This window comes from Esox lucius, chromosome 17 (genome assembly GCF_011004845.1).
Source record: "Esox lucius isolate fEsoLuc1 chromosome 17, fEsoLuc1.pri, whole genome shotgun sequence".
Taxonomy (NCBI): Eukaryota; Metazoa; Chordata; class Actinopteri; order Esociformes; family Esocidae; genus Esox; species Esox lucius.
The window spans coordinates 35,723,521-35,744,567 of NC_047585.1; the positions used below are offsets into that span (position 1 = coordinate 35,723,521).

At 44.6% G+C, this 21,047-nt stretch overlaps 1 protein-coding gene across 1 annotated transcript in view; it reads left to right on the forward strand.

The window, feature by feature from the left end:
* The first annotated feature begins 2,046 nt into the window (after positions 1–2,046).
* plekha6 (pleckstrin homology domain containing, family A member 6) overlaps positions 2,047–21,047 on the forward strand; it is a 56,320-nt gene continuing 37,319 nt past the window's right edge. Inside the window, 6 exon segments of the mRNA XM_034287264.1 lie at positions 2,047–2,115; positions 5,026–5,109; positions 8,025–8,175; positions 8,300–8,404; positions 9,254–9,326; positions 18,925–19,025. Of these exon segments, the coding sequence (XP_034143155.1) occupies positions 2,084–2,115; positions 5,026–5,109; positions 8,025–8,175; positions 8,300–8,404; positions 9,254–9,326; positions 18,925–19,025 (546 nt within the window). The 5' untranslated portion in view covers positions 2,047–2,083.

The window sequence follows — 21,047 nt, forward strand, 5'->3', positions numbered from 1 at the left end:
ATTTTATTTAATTTTTCATTCAGTGTGGGCCGGTAAAAATCAGTCTGGGCCAGTAGATTTCAGACCAACTGGCCTGATAGGGCCAGTGAGAAAAAGGTTAGCGTTGGACCTTGTTTGGACATAGATTTGATATTGTACTTTTAGAGTCCCTTTATACCACTAGGCAAATATATAGATAGACATATAGATAGAGAGACAGAAAGATAGAGAGATAGAGACAAAGAGGATCACATATAATAAACCCATTCTGTCTTGCCCACTAAATCCCAGGTAAAACACACACTAAGCATTAGCAGATATGACCAGTGATAAGGTGAATACCAGAAGGGTTATTTGTCAGATGAAAGACAAAGGGAGGTGAGGAACACAGTAGTACCATACCGTCCTGGAGTGTGTTTTTCAGAGGAAACAAATGGCAGCAGCATAGACTGACGTGTGTGTGTGTGTGTGTGAGTGTGTGTGTGTGAGGTGGGGATGACATAGAGGGAGATATAGTCACGCCCAGGGAAACAGAGATCATACACAACCCCCTACCTGACCCCAGTACCTCACAACATTGCTGGGTTGTAATGAAGGATTTGTTTGCACGGCTACAGTGAAAAATGTATCACACCAGAGATAGAGGGAGGTTGTGCCTCTTCTGCATTACACACACACACACACACACACACAGAGGCGCACACGCAGAGTTATTTAGCGAAAGTAGTTGGACATGTCAGCCATCAAGTCAGTTAACAATCTCAGGTTAAATGTATATGTATAATGCACCAATGAAGAGAAGAACCCATTTACGCCATTATATTTAAAGAAATTGCCAAGCTTCCGAAAAAAACACCCTGAAATGGAGAGCAAACATGATTAAAAAGCGTCGTACACAACTAACGGCGACATTGTGACATTTTAATACGGCTGCCTCAGCTGGCCCTTGGCTTTGTGTTTTAATGCTGAGCTTCTCTCCCCGTGAAATATGGATCTAATTATGACGCTATGAGTGACTGAGGAGCGACGTCTCTCCTCCCTCCCTCACTCCCTCCAGAGGAGAGCTGAAGGAGGAAAACTGAGGGTGAAGCGGAGGGAGAGGAAATGACGGGCTGGCTTTTACCCGAATGGCAGATGACATGTGTCCTTTTGTTAATTCTCCACACTCCAGGCCCCTTTCCTACACCACAACTGGGATGCTAGTCACTGAGGGGGGGATAACTCAACCTGCCAGATCCACACACCAGCTGGGGATTGTTCAGACCTCCACCTGGGGACAGGCAGCGCGGCCACATGGCTCCAGATTTTATTGCCTCCTTGCTGGGGAATAAAAGAGAAAAGGGAGACAAGGATGCAGACAGAGAGAGAAAGCTGATGGAGAGACAGATAGCATGACCCTGGCTAAACCAGAGAAACAGTCAGCCTGACCCTGGCTAAACCAGAGAAACAGACGGCCTGACCCTGGCTAAACCAGAGAAACAGACAGCCTGACCCTGGCTAAACCAGAGAAACAGACAGCCTGACCCTGGCTAAACCAGAGAAACAGACAGCCTGACCCTGGCTAAACCAGAGAAACAGACAGCATGACCCTGGCTAAACCAGAGAAACAGACAGCCTGACCCTGGCTAAACCAGAGAAACAGACAGCCTGACCCTGGCTAAACCAGAGAGATGCAAAGACAGACAGATTCCGGGCTAAATCAGAGAAACCGTGATATAGAGACAGACAGCCAGACCCTGGGCTAAATCAGCTGAGCCTTGCAGTTCTGTTAGGCAGACAGAGCATGAGAGAAAACGAGAGAGAACAAGAGAGGAGGGGGAGAGGACAGGGACAGTGATAGAGAGCCGGTGAGTGTGTGCAAGCGAGGAGAGAGGGAGAGGAGAGGGAAAGAGGCTGGCTACAGTATGTTTTCAAGGAGAGAAAGAAGGACAGCAATTACTACATGCAGCACCCGTTCAGCGGCAGCGTTAAAGCGTCCTTCTCCTGGCCCGGTCTTAGACAGCTGCTCTCTCCTTTCCCTGTCACTCCACGTTTCTGCCCCCCCCCCCCAATCCCCTCCCCCTCTTCGTCTGTATCATCTGTTATATGATTGATCCGGCGAAGGATGCTGAAGTTCCGCGCGGACCGGAGGGTGAGGTAGGTCGGGGGACGGCGGAGTGGCCGCGGCCGCGGGGCGGTGGGCTGTGCCGGGGCTGTCCGGCAGCGTGCTGAGCGTGGGGGGCGGGGGGGGGGGCGAGGGGAGAGGGAGCCAGAAGCTGGAGGTCAGAGACGACTGCAATGCAGTGCTGCCGGAGAGGAAACCATTGAGATCAGGCTTATGGCTTTAATTGGGCAGTTTTGTGATAGGCTGATAGATTGTGTATGCGTGCGGTTGCCTGTGTGCGTGTGGATCTGGACCACGGCTTGTCTTTCATGTGAGTAGCCTTGCAGGAATGGCTACTGCCAAACTGTCGTATGTCAGAGGTGTTGCTGGGACTGGTCCATTGTTTCTCAGCTCATTCTGTGGTGTTGTAATGTTACGTTGTGACAGTATTCTGTTCAGCCATTTGTCTCTTCCCCAAAGCAAGCAGAGATGCAGTCCCTTTCCATATAGGTTTGTAGGTTACGCATGGACGCGAAGCTCAGTCACAGGACCCTCTGAGACCAGGACACACACACACACAATCCCATCAGCTGTAGCTTGTCCTGTCCCAATGCCCAGTCCGACAGCCAGGCTGTGAAAGGTTTGTAGGAGGTTTGTCCGAGGTTTAGCGTGGTTGGCTGCACGCAGGCAGAGGTGCTCTGGTGTGTGTTGTACTGCTTTGATGTCGTGAGGTGCATGCCTTATGGCTGACTGTGTCCTGGCTGGCTGCCCCTTGTCCTCTTTACCTATCAATTTGTGTGTGTGTGTGTGTGTGTTTGTATAAATGTGTGTGTGCGTGTTTGTGTGTGTGTGTGTGTGTGTGTGTGTGAGGAGGATACACAGAGCCTCTGCCACATGCTCTGGGCCACACGCCACAAGCTTTATAATGAAGCAGTGGGCCTGAGCCGAGAGTAAACGAGACAGAGAGACTGTTGTGGTGGTCTGCCTTGGATCGGTGTTCCTCCACCCTGGTTCTGGAGACTCACAGTGTGTTGAAAACTAGCTGCCTCTGATGTGTTTGTGTTCTCTTCAGCCTTAAATGTCCATGTTTGTGTTAGTCGTCAGCTGGCTTTTGAGCAGAGCATCGTTTGAGTCTCTCGAGGAGGGACTCATGTTTATAATGCAGAGGTGCTGGGTTTGACTCTTGAGGATGGTTGGTAAGGTGTGTTTCTGAAGCAGAGGCCCTGGGTTTGACTCTTGATGAGGGTTGGTAAGGTGTGTTTTTGAAGCAGAGGTCCTGAGTCTGACTCTTGAGAAGGGTCAGTAAGATGTGTTTCTGAAGCCGAGGCCCTGGGTTTGACTCTTGATGAGGGTTGTTAAGGTGTGTTTCTGAAGCAGAGGTCCTGGGTTTGACTCTTGAGAAGGGAGGATCACGTGTTTCTGAAGCGGAGGTCCTGGGTGTGCTTCAGTTGTATAGGCTACATAGGTAGCGTAATCTCCTTCATATTAACACAAGGCTGGAAAAATGCTGCACACAGTGTAGGCTCTGTCACAGTCCTTTCAGTGTGGGGAAAATGACTGCCATGTGCTGCCTGTCCTCTTCACAGGGTCAATGCATGGCTTCAGGCGCTGCTGTAGGCATACAGTAAAGCTTTCCTTGGCTGGACAATTATCATGACCTCACTGAGGACCATGTTAGCTCTGTGCTTTGCATCTACATTATGTATCAACCCAGGCTGTTACCATATTAGGCTACACTGAACTTAACCTGCCAAATCCAAAAAATCGGCTGCCCTTTAGAAAGACAGAGACACTTGCAGAACCTGGATGATTTAGGGGAGATGTGTTCAAGTCCTTTCCTCACGCCATTAAAAGTCAGAGAAGACCCTTGTAAGGCTGTCATACCTAGCAGCAGTCAGTTTTCCTTTCAGACTAGCACCAGGTGAGTTCCGCTGCCATCTTGAAGAGGAACGAGGTGCGTAGTTTCATGTAAAGTTCAAAGTGAAACCTTCGCTGTAAAAATGTGCTCTTATTGTGAGTGTGTGTGTGCACTCGCCTTGCAGTTGTGCGTCTTCGTGTGTGGCTGTGCGTGCTGAGCACCTATCACGTCTTCAGTGTGTGTGTGACATGTGAGTCGGCGTTGGCGTGCATGCGTGCTCAGGACTCTACATGTCTGGATGCGTAACGGTTGACGTGAGTTTAGTGGTGGATGGTGGGAGGATTCAAACGGTGACAGCTGGAATGGAACAAGCACTCGGGTGGCCTTGTGTGTTTGTTGGAGCCAGCCTGAGTCCGCGACCACAGCCGGGAATAGCCTGGTTGATCACAGAGTCCAGGAACGTGTCTGCTAAGGAGACGATCCGTTGTGTCGGCCGCGCAGTGTGAGGAAGGGCAACACAGCGGACCCACTCCACCTCTGGAACCGCCAGCGTTCATCACTGGTTAGGTTACGCTGCTCAGCAGAAACAGGAGAGTCACACACTCCCAGAGCCTTGGCCGTCAGGCCGTTGTAAAATCAATGGAAGGGACACTGGCCTACAGCCCGCGGGAACACTTGTACAACCACACAAACAGAGAAAACCACACCACAGCAGGTATTGACCTGTTCCCACGTCGGCGTTCCCGGCACGACATCCGAGGACGTCGGTCAGCTCTGTCGTCCCGCTGGCCGTCTTGACCGATCCTATTGGTGGAGGGGTCTGAAGTGGGGCCCTGATTGGTTGCGATGTCCCGCTGCCCCCTCGTCCCCCGTGGCTGCTGGATCAGTTCTAAAGCCGCAGAACAACAGTTCTAATGCCGCCGAACCACAGTTGTAAATCCGCTGAATAATGAATGGATTCTGTTTGCTGAAGTTCTGTCTGGCTGCTGGGTTTCTGTGATGTCAGGGCTCAATGTGATGGATCAGCCTTAGATCAGCGGTTTTCATCACGGCTTGACAGTATGGGTCCAATACTCACGTCTCTCTCACTTTTCTTACTCTCCAGTCAACATGACCCAAGCGGACCAGCTGGACAGCCAGTGACCCAGTTCCAGCTGGAAGAGACCGGACCGATACACACGTACATAACGTAAGTGCAATGTTCATCTAACTTTGATAGTTAACCAAACGTAACAAAACGTAAGTGCAACCCAGTTAAAAATATAACGTTACCTAATCTTTACATCAAACCAATGTAACCCTAGACAGGCCACTACACAAATTCCTGACGCCAAATCTTAATCCAGCTTTAACCCACCTGATGGGAGTACAACCCAACCGTAACCTTAGTACAACCATATTGTGTCCATAAAACAAGCAAAAGAACTTCACATAGTGTATATACATTACATCTCATGGTTGAGTACAACCCAGCCACCACTTTGAATCAAGCCCAAACCCTAAGCCTTAACCCTAACCCAAACCCAAACCCAAACCCTAACCCTAACCCTTTCCCCAAACCCTTTCCCCAAACCCTAACCCAAACCCTAACCCTAACCCAAACCCTAACCCTAACCCTAACCCTAACCCTTAACCCTTTACCCAAACCCTAACCCAAACCCTAAGCCTTAACCCTAACCCTAACCCTAACCCAAACCCTAACCCTAACCCTTAACCCTTTACCCAAACCCAAACCCTTAACCCTTAACCCTTTACCCAAACCCTAACCCTAACCCTAACCCTTAACCCTTTACCCAAACCCTTAACCCTTAACCCTAACCCTTAACCCTAACCCTAACCCTTAACCCAAACCTTAACCCAAACCCTTAACCCAAACCCTAACCCTTAACATATACGTGGTCTGACGTGCCAGCATTTCAAGGTAAAATACCACTGTTAATAAACGTCTGCGATTCCCTTCAGTGTCGCTGTATCACTGAGAGAATAAATCTCCCTATTCACTCATAGTTTTTGAGGAGACATGGTGACACACACACATATTGAGAGACACACAAACACACATACATATATACACATGAAAAGATGGAATAGAGAAGTGCCTCTAATCAGACCTGTCACAAAGTTATTCTTCACACAGCACAACGCTGTGTTTACAGCAAAGCAAAGCACTGGAGCCTCCCTGGTACAGTGTGGCATTTATGCTCCTACATTCATCTGCACTGGAAACCCCTAACGTATTTCTTACTGAAATGTTTCTACTAAGTGTAACTCAAAGTTAGATAAATGTTCCCAATAACTTAAAACGTTTATGTTTTACTGACTTTTACTCAGTTTTTACAAGTTCAAAATGAAAAATTTCCCAGCATGCTCTGCTTCAAGTTGATATTTTGGAAATGTTTTATTATCCCTTTTTTGCATGTACTTTACTGATTAATTCATCTTAGCTACACAAACATCAAACACATACATTTGTCTAAAGTAATCCAATCATTTAGTCAAACATGCCCCCGCTACTGAAATGATTGTAACAATTACATAAAATATCCATCTTTGTGTCAGAAGTTCGGGTTCCAATAGGAATTATGTATTCCTTTATAAAGCCAATGCCTTGTGTGTAGCTTTGCAAAACTCCACTGAAGTTCCCGGGAATTCCAGAAATCTCAGCAGAAGTGCTAATTTTTATTTTGAAAATCTGGGAATTTCCTACAAGTTATGAATATTTTTCAAACATGTCTTTCTAGCCACTGTGCTAGGAATTCAGTATGATGTTACACAGCATATTTTGACAGCATCTGAAATGAACAGTCCATGATGACAGCATCTGAAATGAACAGTTCATGAGCTCGTGGTGGGGGGCTTCCAAGACTTCAAAATAAGGATTTATGAATATCTTAAGTATTCACAGCTGAATATTTTATAACTGTTAGCAAGGAATTGACCAAAGGAATGAATGTGTTCAATAACCATGTCTCAGGCATTAACAAAAACAGTCATGGTTGGTAACTCTAGAGTTCATTTAAAGGGCAATGCATATTGGGAAAAAAATAATATTCTATATTTTTATGTACAGTTTACTTGAAATAAATATAAAACAAATCTTAACTATTAAGTTCCAATAAATTGTAATTTTTAAGTAATTACTTACTTAACAAAATTAAGTTAGTTGACTTAATTTTGATTTAATCAGTTTCCACAAAAGTATTGAGTATTCTGAACCTATTAGGTTTTACAGTGTGTTGGTAATATAATAGTAGTAACAGTAATCTCTGACAGGTACATAAATGCCCCTAGGTGTGGTTAGGCTTCTACTCCCTTTTCTGTTTCCTTGCCAAAATCAATATTGTATCGAGCTGATGATGAATCGGATATAAGACATGATGGTTCCTCTAAAGATCCAGTGATTTACTGCAAGTTATTGTTGAAAGATTTAATATGAAATACTTACATATTAGCATTTACTTTTTTCCTTCTGTTCTTAAGGGTAGTTGGCAAAGAACCCTTTAACAACCAGAGTAAGAGTGGCCGTGGAAGGAAAATATTTAAATGACTCTAAGCTCTGATTGGATGTTAGGTTCAACACCTCTGCTCTTCTAACTAGTGTCATGGGATCCATAATGACCAGTGAGTCCAGACCTCAGTTATACATCTCATCATTAGGACACTCTAGTGTTAGATCTGACAAATGTGAGGAGAGATTTACTATATGTGGGATTACTTGTCTTTGTTGCTTTTTCTGTCTGTCATAGAGTCAAGTATGTTGGACAGAAATATGAGTCTAAATCATGGGTATACACATCTATGTACCATGGCTATGAAAATAATCCTACATTAACTTCACTAACTTTGCTTATGTAGATTTTAAGGCCTGCTTTAAATGACTGTCCTTTTAAAGCCCTCTGGGCCAGTAAGGGGAGGGACCAACAGAGGGTGAGTTGAAAAAGATGAGAAAGTGAGAAAGTGTGATCAAAGGAAAAAGTCAGGATCATGACAGATAGTTAATACTGTTTACTGCAGGTATGAGGTCTCTCTCACTGTCTCTGCCTGTCTCTCTCCCTCCTCTCTTTCCTCCTTTCACTCTCTCTCTCTCTCTCTCTCTCTCTGTAGGAGCTGTGATTTGGAAATGAATGGGAAGGCTGGAGGGAGAGGACCCGTGAGTTCACCCACCGACGTCAACTCCAACTCCAACAGCACCACCATGGTATCAGACCTATCTTCCCCAGAGTCCCAGACCCAGGCCCAGCCCTTCACCCCCCGGGTCAGTACACACACACACACACACACACACACACCTGGACATGATAAATCATTACACCCCATCAGGTTTTGTGACAGTGAGCTCTGTTCTGTTCCCAATCTCACTTTCTTCCTTTCCTTACCAGGCATCTCGGACTCAAAGGAAAGCTGCTACGTTTGGGAAGCGTTCCAACTCCATGCGGAGGAACCCAAAAGCAGAGGTGACCAAACAAGGATGGCTATACAAACAGGTAAATCAGCTCTGTAGATGGTAGTAGTATGATTCATGTCAAATAACCCGTAATTGTACATATTTTTTGGGTCCAGTATGTCTCAGACTCTTACTTTGTTTGGGTCCAGTATGTCTCAGACTCTCACTTTGTTTTGTTCCAGTATGTCTCAGACTCTTACTTTGTTTGGGTCCAGTATGTCTCAGACTCTTACTTTGTTTGTGTCCAGTATGTCTCAGACTCTTACTTTGTTTTGTTCCAGTATGTCTCAGACTCTTACTTTATTTGGGTCCAGTATGTCTCAGACTCTTACTTTGTTTTGTTCCAGTATGTCTCAGACTCTCACTTTGTTTTGTTCCAGTATGTCTCAGACTCTTAATTTGTTTTGTTCCAGTGTGTCTCAGACTCTTACTTTGTTTGGGTCCAGTATGTCTCAGACTCTTACTTTGTTTTGTTCCAGTATGTATCAGACTCTTACTTTATTTGGGTCCAGTATGTCTCAGACTCTTACTTTGTTTTGTTCCAGTATGTCTCACACTATTTCTTTGTTTTGTTCCAGTATGTATCAGACTCTTACTTTATTTGGGTCCAGTATGTCTCAGACTCTTACTTTGTTTTGTTCCAGTATGTCTCACACTATTTCTTTGTTTTGTTCCAGTATGTCTCAGACTCTTACTTTGTTTGGGTCTCGCACATCGTATATGTGAGATATTTGTCTTCATTTGTGGTTTTGCATTTTCTTGTCAGCTTTTGGACCATTTTCCACTATTATGTTGTTCCACCTCCCAGTCCCTCCCAGTAGATGTTTCAAACGCATCTCACCTCTGGGTCTTATGCTCTCCTCTGTCCCTCTCTGTCACTCCTTTGTAGGCCAGCAGTGGGGTGAAACAGTGGAACAAGCGATGGTTCGTCTTGACTGACAGATGCCTCTTCTACTACAGAGGTATGCAGATAGTCACCCACACACATGGGGTTGAAGTGGCATCTTATTTTTAGTCAAATTTGCGCTCTGTATCCATATGTTAAACTTTATTTGAACTAGGAAGTCCCACAGCGACTGCTGCCTCAGGCTCACTCTAGTCTGTGGAGTTGTATGGTTTTAGCTGCATTTAAAACTGGAATGCTTTGTCGGAATCAAATACATTATCCCTCACAAGCTTAATTCGACAATGTGTCGAATAACAGTGATGTATACAGTATAATTATTCCTTTTTTCTGCAGCTTGAACTAAATAACAAAGATGTACGCTAGAAAATAATGTAGTAGGCAATAATACATTATACACAGAGATATGAATTATAGTAAAGGTAGGAGAAAAAGGTCATTTTCATCCATGACCAGGCCTACCAGATTCATGTCTTCAGAAAACATGAAGACGGTGTTGGAGTCATACAGTCATGGTTGAACTACGAGTATAGCAGAGAGCACCCGTGTTGAAGGCGGACCTGGCGGATGTGCTTTTGCCTACCCTCACAACCTGGGGGCAGGCCGTCAGGAAGTCCGGGAACAGTTGATGCGTTGAAGCGTGGAGGGCATTTAGCTCATCTGGCTGGCTTTAGTCATCGGTCATCTGGTTGTCCCTTTGCAGTCCAGGATCGTTAACAAGCCATACTACATCCAATGCCAATCAGATATGCCTTGGTGACACTCTGCCTGTTTTATGGCTTGTGGGACATGATGCCTCCTTCGCTTTGTTGTGCTAACATTGGCTGTCACGTTTGAAATGGTTGTGTCGTTTATACTCAATGTCACTCCTCTGGGGGCTCTGTTGCTAGCATGCAATGCCAGGAATGTAGTTTTGAACGGGGAGCAGTCCCTTTAAAAAAAAAAATGGACTCATAGTGTAAGTCTGTCTGATTAAGAGCGTCTGCTAAATGACTAAAACATCAAATGTAATGTAAATGTTGGTTCTGTTGGCTAAGCGGAAGACGGTGTGTTTGGCGTAAGTCACCACGTTGTCAAGACTGTGGACAGTGTTCAAAGTGCTTAAAGACCACACAGAGACCCTTCTTATCATCTGGTCTCCACTCTCCTTAAGGCCTCAAACCGCAGTCGATGTGGTGAATAAACAATGAGGCATTTAGATATTTTGCTGGGCTCGAAATGTCTTTATGTTCGATGTCGGAGCCGTTTGGATTTATTTTTGGCCGTGTGTACACAATATAGAAGTATGTGTGTCATTGTTTTGGGAGGAGATAAAACAATAAGACACAAATACATTGGGCAATGTCAACAGTTATACCACCTAGACATGTACACACATGAACTCCCAGGCACAAACACACAGCAGAACTAGGGAGGCTGTCTCTGCCTGCCTGTTGATCATTCCATGTACGTTCCAATACGTTACCTACCTGGATGAATGGTGACTTGCAAGATGAGGAAGATTAGAGGAGATGATAAGGAGATTATGATATTAATATCATTTTGCTTGGTCTTTTCTCGCTCCCCCTTTCTATTTGCTTTCCAAGTCCCGGAAGGATACAGATGTGTTTCATCGTCTTGTCTGCTCGGTGTCTCAGAACCACAATGTATTACTCATGATAAACCCTCTCTACTGTTTGAACAGAATACAAAACACTCATACTGTAGAAAAGAATACAAAACACTCATACTGTAGAACAGAATACAAACACTCATACTGTAGAACAGAATACAAAACACTCATACTGTAGAACAGAATACAAAACACTCATACTGTAGAACAGAATACAAAACACTCATACTGTAGAACAGAATACAAACACTCATACTGTAGAACAGAATACAAAACACTCATACTGTAGAACAGAATACAAACACTCATACTGTAGAACAGAATACAAAACACTCATACTGTAGAACAGAATACAAACACTCATACTGTAGAACAGAATACAAAACACTCATACTGTAGAACAGAATACAAAACACTCATACTGTAGAACAGAATACAAAACACTCATACTGTAGAACAGAATACAAAACACTCGTACTGTAGAACAGAATACAAAACCCTCATACTGTAGAACAGAATACAAAACACTCGTACTGTAGAACAGAATACAAACACTCATACTTTAGAACAGAATACAAAACCCTCATACTGTAGAACAGAATACAAACACTCATAGTGTAGAAAAGAATACAAACACTCATACTGTAGAGTACAGAATACAAACATTCTTATTTCTGCTGTTGAATGCTAATCATTTACATTTTTACTTTTAAAACAAGATACAAAGCATTGATATTTTTGCTTTTAGAGCAGAAAACAAAATGCTTTTTATGGGAATCAAACCCATTCATACTCTTACTATTATGACTGAATACAAGACACTCACTCTCCTACTGTTATGACTGAATACAAACCACTCCTTCTACTGTTATGACTCAATACAAAACACTCCTTCTACTGTTATGACTCAATACAAAACACTCCTTCTCCTTCCTTTATGACTGAATACAAAACACTCACTCTCCTACTGTTATGACTGAATACAAACCACTCCTTCTACTATTATGACTCAATACAAAACACTCCTTCTCCTTCCTTTATGACTGAATACAAAACACTCACTCTCCTACTGTTATGACTGAATACAAACCACTCCTTCTACTATTATTACTCAATACAAAACACTCCTTCTACTATTATGACTGAATACAAACCATTCACTCTCCTGCTGTTATGACTGAATACAAACCACTCACTCTCCTACTGTTATGACTGAATCCAAATCACTCACTCTCCTACTGTTATGACTGAATACAAACCACTCACTCTTTTACTGTTATGACTGAAAACAAACCACTCACTCTCCTACTGTTATAACTGAATACAAACTACTCCTCCTACTGTTATGAATGAATACAAACCTTTCTTTCTAATGTTATGACTCATTACAAAAAATTCACTCTCCTACTGTTATGACTGAATACAAACCACTCCTTCTACTGTTATGACTGAATACAACACACTCCTTTTCTGTTATACAAGACTACAAAATGTTTACTTTAGTAACTCTTAACAGAATACAAAACGCTCCTCCTACTGTTGTTAAATATTGTTATAATGGCAGCAGAATGTGAAGAACACAGCCTAGTGGTTAGAGCTTCTTCGCAAGTTAGATTGAACCCACAAGCCAGCAAGGTGAAACATTTGCTCTTCTGTAGCTGGGTATGCAAGTTAACCATTATTCCAGGTTGTCCAACCTGACTATGCAAATTAGAATGTACTCCCAGTCACATGGCAAATTAAGGGTTTAAAATAAAAATAAAAAACAATACAAAACACTACAAAACATTTCAAGACAAGTTTGCATAGCCAGGTTAGAGAGGAAACCTAATTGCGTGCCCAGCGAAGTGCCTTGAGGTGATTTCTCTTGTCATAATATCAGATTTCATACTGAGTGTTTAATCGTCTGTTCTGATGAGTGCTGCTGTCACTAGCATGTGTGTGCAACACATCCAGGTCCACCAGTTTTCTTCCGTGGATGGATTGGCACATGCGTACCTCGCTCACTGCCTATGGGGATTGATATCAGGAATTACGGTGATGTTATTGTTCGTATACACGATCATGTGATGGCAGCGAGTTACACCAGAGGAGCAGAACCTAACACCAAGACGTGTATGGGTATTGCTGTGCTTTTTTCTTCAATGAAACGCAGCGTTTTCTGTCTGAACAAGTTTATAGCATACAGTTTTGGGTGTAGGCAAGCAAATTGGCTGTGATACTCAGGTAATTAATGCTAGTCGTTGCTATCGCGCTACTGCTTCAACAACATGTTACTGTAGCACTCATTACTGTATTAATACAATAAATGACTGTGTCAATACATATCCATACAGTAATTGAAAACAACACAAGGACACGTGCTAAAAAAAAATTATGATGCGAATGTCAAGGTTAATGATTTTATGTCAGTTTTGTTGCCATACTGGTTTCTCACAACTGTAGTTTTTATTTTAGCTCACTATAATTATCTTTGTGTAGGTTTGTTTCTTTGTCTGTGTGTGTTCACACACGTGTTACAGAGGCAATAGCGTACAATATGTTAGGGTTTGGTTTATTTGTATTTAATGCCCTTCGGAAGTACATGTACATTAAAACATACTGGTCGGGTTAAAGTAGGAGCCTATTCTTATCAGAACAAATTCCACAGGGTCAAGGTAACTGTTTTTCAAAAGCTTGTGTCAATGCATCCAGGTTTGGACAGAGAGAGAGAGAGAGAAAGATAAAGGGAAACCAAGTTATTTTTACAGCTCCCCTTAGCAACCCTTTAAGTCCTTTCTGTCTTTGCATTTTTTTTTTAAGACCCGAACCACTAAATCTGTCAAAGCTTCATTACAACTGAGAACACCCTCAGCAACTCCTTAAGCTGATGTTGTTTGTTCCAAACCTGACTCTGTTCCCCTCCTTCCCTGTTCTGTACCAGCTGAGAGCAGTAGTGGACAATTAGGAGTATCCCCCATTAAACACGGGAATATTTGTCTCCTATTGGAAAAAGGTGGCTGGTACTTGTAAAACTGGAGTGAAGGCACTACCCAAACTAATCATTTAAAGTATTAAACGATGGCCAAGGTTATACTTCCAGAGCATCTCGGATCCTTCATCTCTCACGTCTCACCCGAGGGCTGGGGAGTAGTAGTGGAATCTGTCGCATGAGCCATGATAAGACGCACCCCTGCTTGCTCACACACACACTGATGAACTCTGACCCCTCTGCCTGTGAGCGGGATGTCTCCACAAGGGCGTGGAGAATGAGCTGTTTTCATTGTTTGGGTGTCAGCAGTTTATCCCCCTAAACATGCTGTTGACGATGCCACCCTAGAATTACACGTGAAAGGTGTGTGATGTGGTTTGTCTTCCTGTAAGCAACAGGAAATGGGAACAGTCTCTTGGTGCCAGTTAGGTTACATGGAACTAGTCGTATTGCAAAACACCCAGCTCAATTCCCGATCTGTACAGACACTTGCAAATCTGAGCCTAATAAGGATGATCTCAAAGCAACTCAAAGAAATAAAATTATAACAAATCGAAAAAGAAGTCAGAAAATGCCCCCACAGGAATTGAAGCATAGCAACCGCTAAAAAATCATTCATATTTAAATGTTACGGTTGTTCTGTGATTCAATAGCTCACTGCAAAGTCACTGTACATTTTCCAAATTCACATTCAACAATGTTCCCAAACTGTCCCTTGAGCGCTGTATTATTATTCTTTTTTATCCATCTTTCATTTCATTTCCTTTCTTTTACTTTCCCCCTTCCCCTCCTCTGGTCACAAGAAATCCTCTGTCTGGATTCCACACACGTCTGACGGCTCGTTTAACTGCCCCCTCAGTCCCAGCTGTGTTGTGGAAAAGAGAGATTGAAGTATAGAGACAGAGATGAGGGGAGCGAGGGGAGAATGTGTGACTTTGCAATTTACTGCCGTGATCACCATGCCAGCAAGGAGAGAGGGGCCAGAAATGGGCAGAAAGAGGCTGGGGTCTTTTGTTGTTGGGACATTGAGGGCGATATTGTCAGAGCGTTCCAGCTGCCCTGGCCAGGGGATGTGGATAGTCTTTGAGTTGTTCTGGACATGTAGATTAGGAGTGTGTGTTTCAATGAGTCCTTCCTTTAAAGACTCAGGCTGGGATTTAAAACTGCAGCCCCCCAGCTTAGGGTTCACGTTTTTTGTTTATAGCTAGACTAGATACCACCCCATCTCCAAAGTCGCCCATGTTCCATTCCCAGCCGACCTCGAGCCCTGACAGTATGATGTTGTCTCTACAATTAGGGACCTCACTAATTATATAGTCAAAGTCATCTCCCACACATAGAAGAGTAGTCTGTGAAGTGGAGAATTTGTTATGTTTCCATCAACTTAAGAGAGGTTGAGCTGCTGCTGTTTGGAGTTGCTAATTGCCTGCTGATCCGCCTTCTCTCTGTACACTGACTGGTGTGTGTGTGCCGTGCACGCTCAGGCGCACAATATAAATACTCGTTTTTTTGTTGAGCCCAACACAATTTTTAAGCAGTTACCAATTCAATGACCTGCTTAAATGTTTCAGGTGTATGTATGAGAGGACACGTGTGGGTGCGGGGTACACCTCCTTCCCGCCACGAGGCCGCCCGTCACCTCTTGACACGGAGCAGTACCTCACCATGCAGCTTCTCCCTTCCTTTGGGAGCGCCGTGCTGTCGGCCTGGGAGCAAGACTCACACACCCACGTATCAGTGTCATCAGGGTGCATTGAACCAGAGGGCTGTTCGGGGCGTAGGATAACAGGCCCTGCTCCATGTAGAGGTTAAATAAGCAGCCCACCGGCCCAATAAATCCCAGACTGTGGAGACACAGACACCGTACTTCACCGATAATCTGTCAAATCCTGAACATCAAATGAGCACCGGGCAAGGTGACCTGGAAAGCTCCATAACAGCAACCAAACAATGTGGATAAAGAATGTGCATCCAAATCACAACACTTGCGTGGTGGCCAAATAGCATGGAGTAGCTAGCAGAGGTTTGACGCTATGGGCGGCATATGCAGCTTAAAGGAAAAAACATGCCTGCATGCTGACGTTGCTCTTGTAGAGGGCTAATGTAAATGACTAAGCATCATCCCAGTTGTGTGGAGGGGATGATGCTCGAAAAAAGGGCTGCCTTGTCCTTTCGCTCTCTAGCGACTCCTTGTGTTGAAATGGGCCCCTGCTAGCTCAATCATGGTTATTTGCCAGGAAATGGGCTCCACCGCTCAGCGTATATATGTGCGGAGCATAAGTACCGGATGAGGTGTGGTGAGAAGCAGGACGGCATGAGGACACATTCTCCTGAACTTGCTGTGGAGTCGCTTTGATGAAGCAAGGCCATAATAACTTGCACGTTGTACAAATAGGACGATTAAATCATAATCCTAGACAAATATTTCTAATTTCATCGACTAACCCAGTGTTGCTTCTGCTCAGTCACCTGAAGGTTGATGCGATTGTACCAAGCCTTTAGAATATCAATCTGTCAAATGTATTTTATAAAGCCCTTTTCATATCAGCAATTGTCACAACATACCTACAGTAGCCAAAAACCCCAAGGAGCAAGTTACAACAGGACTTGATGCACAGTGGTTAGGAACAACTTCCTGGTAGGGTCTGAATCTAATTTTTTTAACCTTTTTTTTACCGGCCTGAAAGAGAGGGCCAAGTATGGGCCCCATAGTTCATTCCCATTGAATGAGCTTCAGGGCTGGCTTGGGGTGACATGAGTAAGCCAATGACTTAAAAGCATTTGACAGAGTACATTATGTCCCAGTGGAGACGAAAGTCCCCAAGGGCAAAGACAGCAAGGGTGGTTAGTAAATCCAGTGCCTTGCTGTTCACATTCACATCCCCAGATAATGCTTCATTAGAGACCCTACTGATGAGAGGAGTCATTAGTAGATACTTACAGGTGGCGACGGATTTGATGTCTCTCACGTAGATCTTTCCACAATAATTAAGCTTAATAGGAATAAGCCCTGCCTCCAGCCATTTGTTTAGGACCAATTCCAAAAAATAAGATTGGCAATTTTATTTGGAAGGTAAAACTTTGTCGTTTGCATAGCAGTGAATATTGACATTGCAAAAAAGTGGTCTCAAACTGAACCTTGTGGAACACCAAAGGGTACCTTAGATTTTTCAGGGGGACAGACCATCCACATATGTACAAACTTGTATCTATCTGATGTGAGCGTGTTTCGATGTTCTGTTTTAATGACTTTCCAGAGTAATATAAATACTTCTAACTGTGGAGCGCGATTTTTTTACCAACTTTCTGGAGGCTAGATTTAGGGCTCTGGTAGTGTCTGTGTACCATGGAGTTTCCTGTTGCATATTTTATTTCACAGTTGTTGCTCTAAAGACCTTTTCTAAGGAAGTTGGGGTCATCAGGCTTCTCATGTGAATATTGAAGTCTGCAAAAATGTGAATACTCTCTGAACACAAGGTCTAATAAGAATTCTGGGAACTCATCGTGGAAGGCTGCAATACAGCCTAGGGCCATGTGAATAGTACATCCAAGCTATTCCTTTAAAGGAGAGGATATTGATCTGTGGTGAAACTGGTATGATACGCCCTTCTGAAGGATTACTGATGATCGGAGAGCAGTAAAAGGATGAGGGTTGCAGGGCATCTCTTACCTCATGTCCAGGCTGCAGTGTTGAGAGAGCGTCAGTCAGGATTCAGACCTCCATGGAATCAGCCAGAATGATTGTTGTTTGACAGGGGTCTTCAAAAGGTGTGTGATTTCAAAGGTGTGTGTGTGTGTGGGGGTGTCCTGTTTGGGAATGGGGGGATTGGGCTGGTTAATGCTGAATGGCTCTGTCAAGTGTTTCACAATCACAACTTCCTATACAACTCCCTTTCCAGGCTTGCCGGACTCTGTATGATCATCCACAATAAAAACTCTTATTTTGTTTATTTGTGAACTATTTAAGCTGTGTGGTTGACCTGTTTCAATAATGGGGTCAAACTGTTTGGGAATTAGCACATGATTTTTAGTTTTGTGTGTCTTTCGATGAATGACTTGCTTTAGAGGCTTTGCCTGGAATACAAAACATGGGTAGACAGGTTTTGCATTGAATGCGACTCTAGGAGGAGAGAGAGAAAGAGGGAGAGAGAGAGAGAGAGAGAGCGGAGAAGGATTGAGGGGTGTGGCGGCTTACCTGACTGTGTTGTAAAACATCTGTGCTCTGATTGGTGTAGAGAGGGCAGGTGCAGTTGGCAGGATACTGGATTCCACAACAACTGAGTCATACAGGCTGATCGCTACCTCAAACACACACACACTTATCCACAAACACACACACACCACACAGAGCGCACCAACAGAGAGTAGTGTATGATTGCACAGACACAACCCCCATGGTTACCCCTCCCTCTTCTCTCTCTCTCTCTCTCTCTCTAAAAAACACACTCGCTCTGTAACCGAGGAAGACGCTTGTTTCTGCGCAATACAGCTCAGCTCAGAGACCGAGAGAAGAGCCGAGTGGGAGAGCCAGGAAAATAGATTGAGAGAGAGGAGGGCAGTATCTCCAGGACTTCCTGCCAGACTCATCTCCAGACCGTCACATTTCCATCAGCTTCTGCGTTATTTAATTCAGCACAAGTGCTTCTCCCACTCCTTCGTTTTCCTCCGCTCCGTTTCTGTTTTTATCATCGACCTCTTGTTGTGTCTACGGAAGGGTGTGCACGTGAGTCTGTGTGAGAGCGCATTTGTTCACCATCACTTTCTACTGGACTGATGGACCAATATGGAACTACATTGCTGGTTCATGCGACAGCGGGACGAGGGTCTGTTGTTCCAGGCACGTTCTATGCCCGCGCTCGCTGAGACCACTAGTGAAGAGGAGAGACTGTGATAGCTGACTGACTGTGTTCACTATTCACTCCTCTTTCCTTGCTGCAGGTGTGGACCCGTCTTTATACAGTACATCCAGTTATCTCTCCTTTGATGTTCAAAGCTTGTGATTTGTTTTTGTTTTGTAAATGTTATGCCCAATCTTTATTTTCCATCCGCCTTCCCCCCCCCCTACCTATCCAGATGAGAAAGAGGAAGGAGTGCTGGGAAGTCTACCACTGCTCAGCTTTCGGATCGGAGGAGTGCAGACGTCAGATAACATCAGCCGCAAGCACGCCTTTAAGGTCAGAACCCTCTGGAATGATGCATGATGTGTAGATTATCAAGCTTGTTTGTTAGATGCATTATGTCACTAAGCCGTGGGTGATAACATGACCTTGACCACACAGCAAATCAAGTGATTTTGCAAAGGTTTACATTTTCTTGTTTAGAATAGCTCCATGGGATATTAACGATAGGCTCCAGGGCAGTGAGGTGACGGGCAGTGAGGTGAGGGGCAGTGAGGTGAGGGGCAGTGAGGTGAGGGGCAGTGAGGTGACGGGCAGTGAGGTGAGGGGCAGTGAGGTGAGGGGCAGTGAGGTGAGGGGCAGTGAGGTGATGGGCAGTGAGGTGAGGGGCGGTGAGGTGAGGGGCAGTGAGGTGACGGGCAGTGAGGTGACAGGCAGTGAGGTGAGGGGCAGTGAGGTGAGGGGCAGTGAGGTGACGGGCAGTGAGGTGACAGGCAGTGAGGTGAGGGGCAGTGAGGTGACGGGTAGTGAGGTGACAGGCAGTGAGGTGAGGGGCAGTGAGGTGACAGGCAGTGAGGGTGAGGGGCAGTGAGGTGATGGGCAGTGAGGTGAGGGGCAGTGAGGTGACGGGCAGTGAGGTGACAGGCAGTGAGGTGAGGGGCAGTGAGATGACAGGCAGTGAGGTGAGGGGCAGTGAGGTGAGGGGCAGTGAGGTGACAGGCAGTGAGGTGAGGGGCAGTGAGGTGATGGGCAGTGAGGTGACGGGCAGTGAGGTGACAGGCAGTGAGGTGAGGGGCAGTGAGGTGACGGGGGATTGAAACAGTTGAATGACGACATTGTCTTACTGTGAGTCTGGAGCAGCAGTGAGATTATTACTCAGGATAGGGGGATGATGGTTTCGTTGAGGTCCAGCTGTAGAAGGGACACGAGTGATGTCACTCATACTGCACATTGAGAAGGGAACACTGTGGACAATTGGGGCAGTGTACACACAGTATATTTACTGTGTGTGTTTGTGAGAGAGAGACAGTGTGCGTGCCTGTGTTTGCTCACACTGTACTTTGCACTGAAGTGTGCATAAAAAATTGGCTTTGACACACAGAGGGATAGAGTGAGCAAAGGAAGGAGAATGACAGTGTTCTGTACCTGTGTCTTTTGTGGTCCTGGCTGTCGCTGAATTGTGAGAGAAAGAGAGAAAAGGGGAGAGAGGGAGAGAAAGAGAGAAGAGGAGAGGGAAAGAAAGAGAGCGATGTGAAGAGGGGGACTGTGGGAGAGAAAGAGAAACAAAAGTCTTACATAAACCCCCACTCAGCACAGCCGCATATCATGTTCATTCATATGATTTATTTAACCCAGCCAATGCATATTCATCACCGTCTCTGATGCTAAATGCTATTTCCCAACACAGTCCCTGATACTAGTCCAATGTGACAGAGCAGCAAATCATATCTGGTACCACAAACAAAAATGATTCCAGATTTGTCCTCATAACAAAATGCTCTCACTGTGTGTTTAAGAAAGGAGATGAGCCGCGCTGCAGTCTAGATTCCAACCAAGTCAAATGCCCCCTTTAAATGATAAGCAGCATTATTTGGTTGATGTGATAGGGCTTACAGTATGAGAGCTGTGTTGTCTGATCTCCAGGGTTTCTGTGTGTTCGTGTTGATATGAGAGTGGTTCTGACAGCCGCAGTCACATGGCATTTGCCTGCCAGTTCTACTAGTCAGTAGACTGTACTGTGTAGGACAAGCCAGAGGTTCTTCAAGTCATTCGACTATAATCTGTTGGACAAGCCAGAGGTTCTTCAAGTCATTTGACTATAATGTGTTGGACAAGCCAGAGGTTCTTCAAGTCATTTGATTATAATGTGTTGGACAAGCCAGAGGTTCTTCAAGTCATTCGACTATAATGTGTTGGACAAGCCAGAGGTTCTACAAGTCATTTGACTATAATGTGTTGGACAAGCCAGAGGTTCTTCAAGTCATTAGACTATAATGTGTTGGACAAGCCAGAGGTTCTTCAAGTCATTTGACTATAATCTGTTGGACAAGCCAGAGGTTCTTCAAGTCATTTGACTAT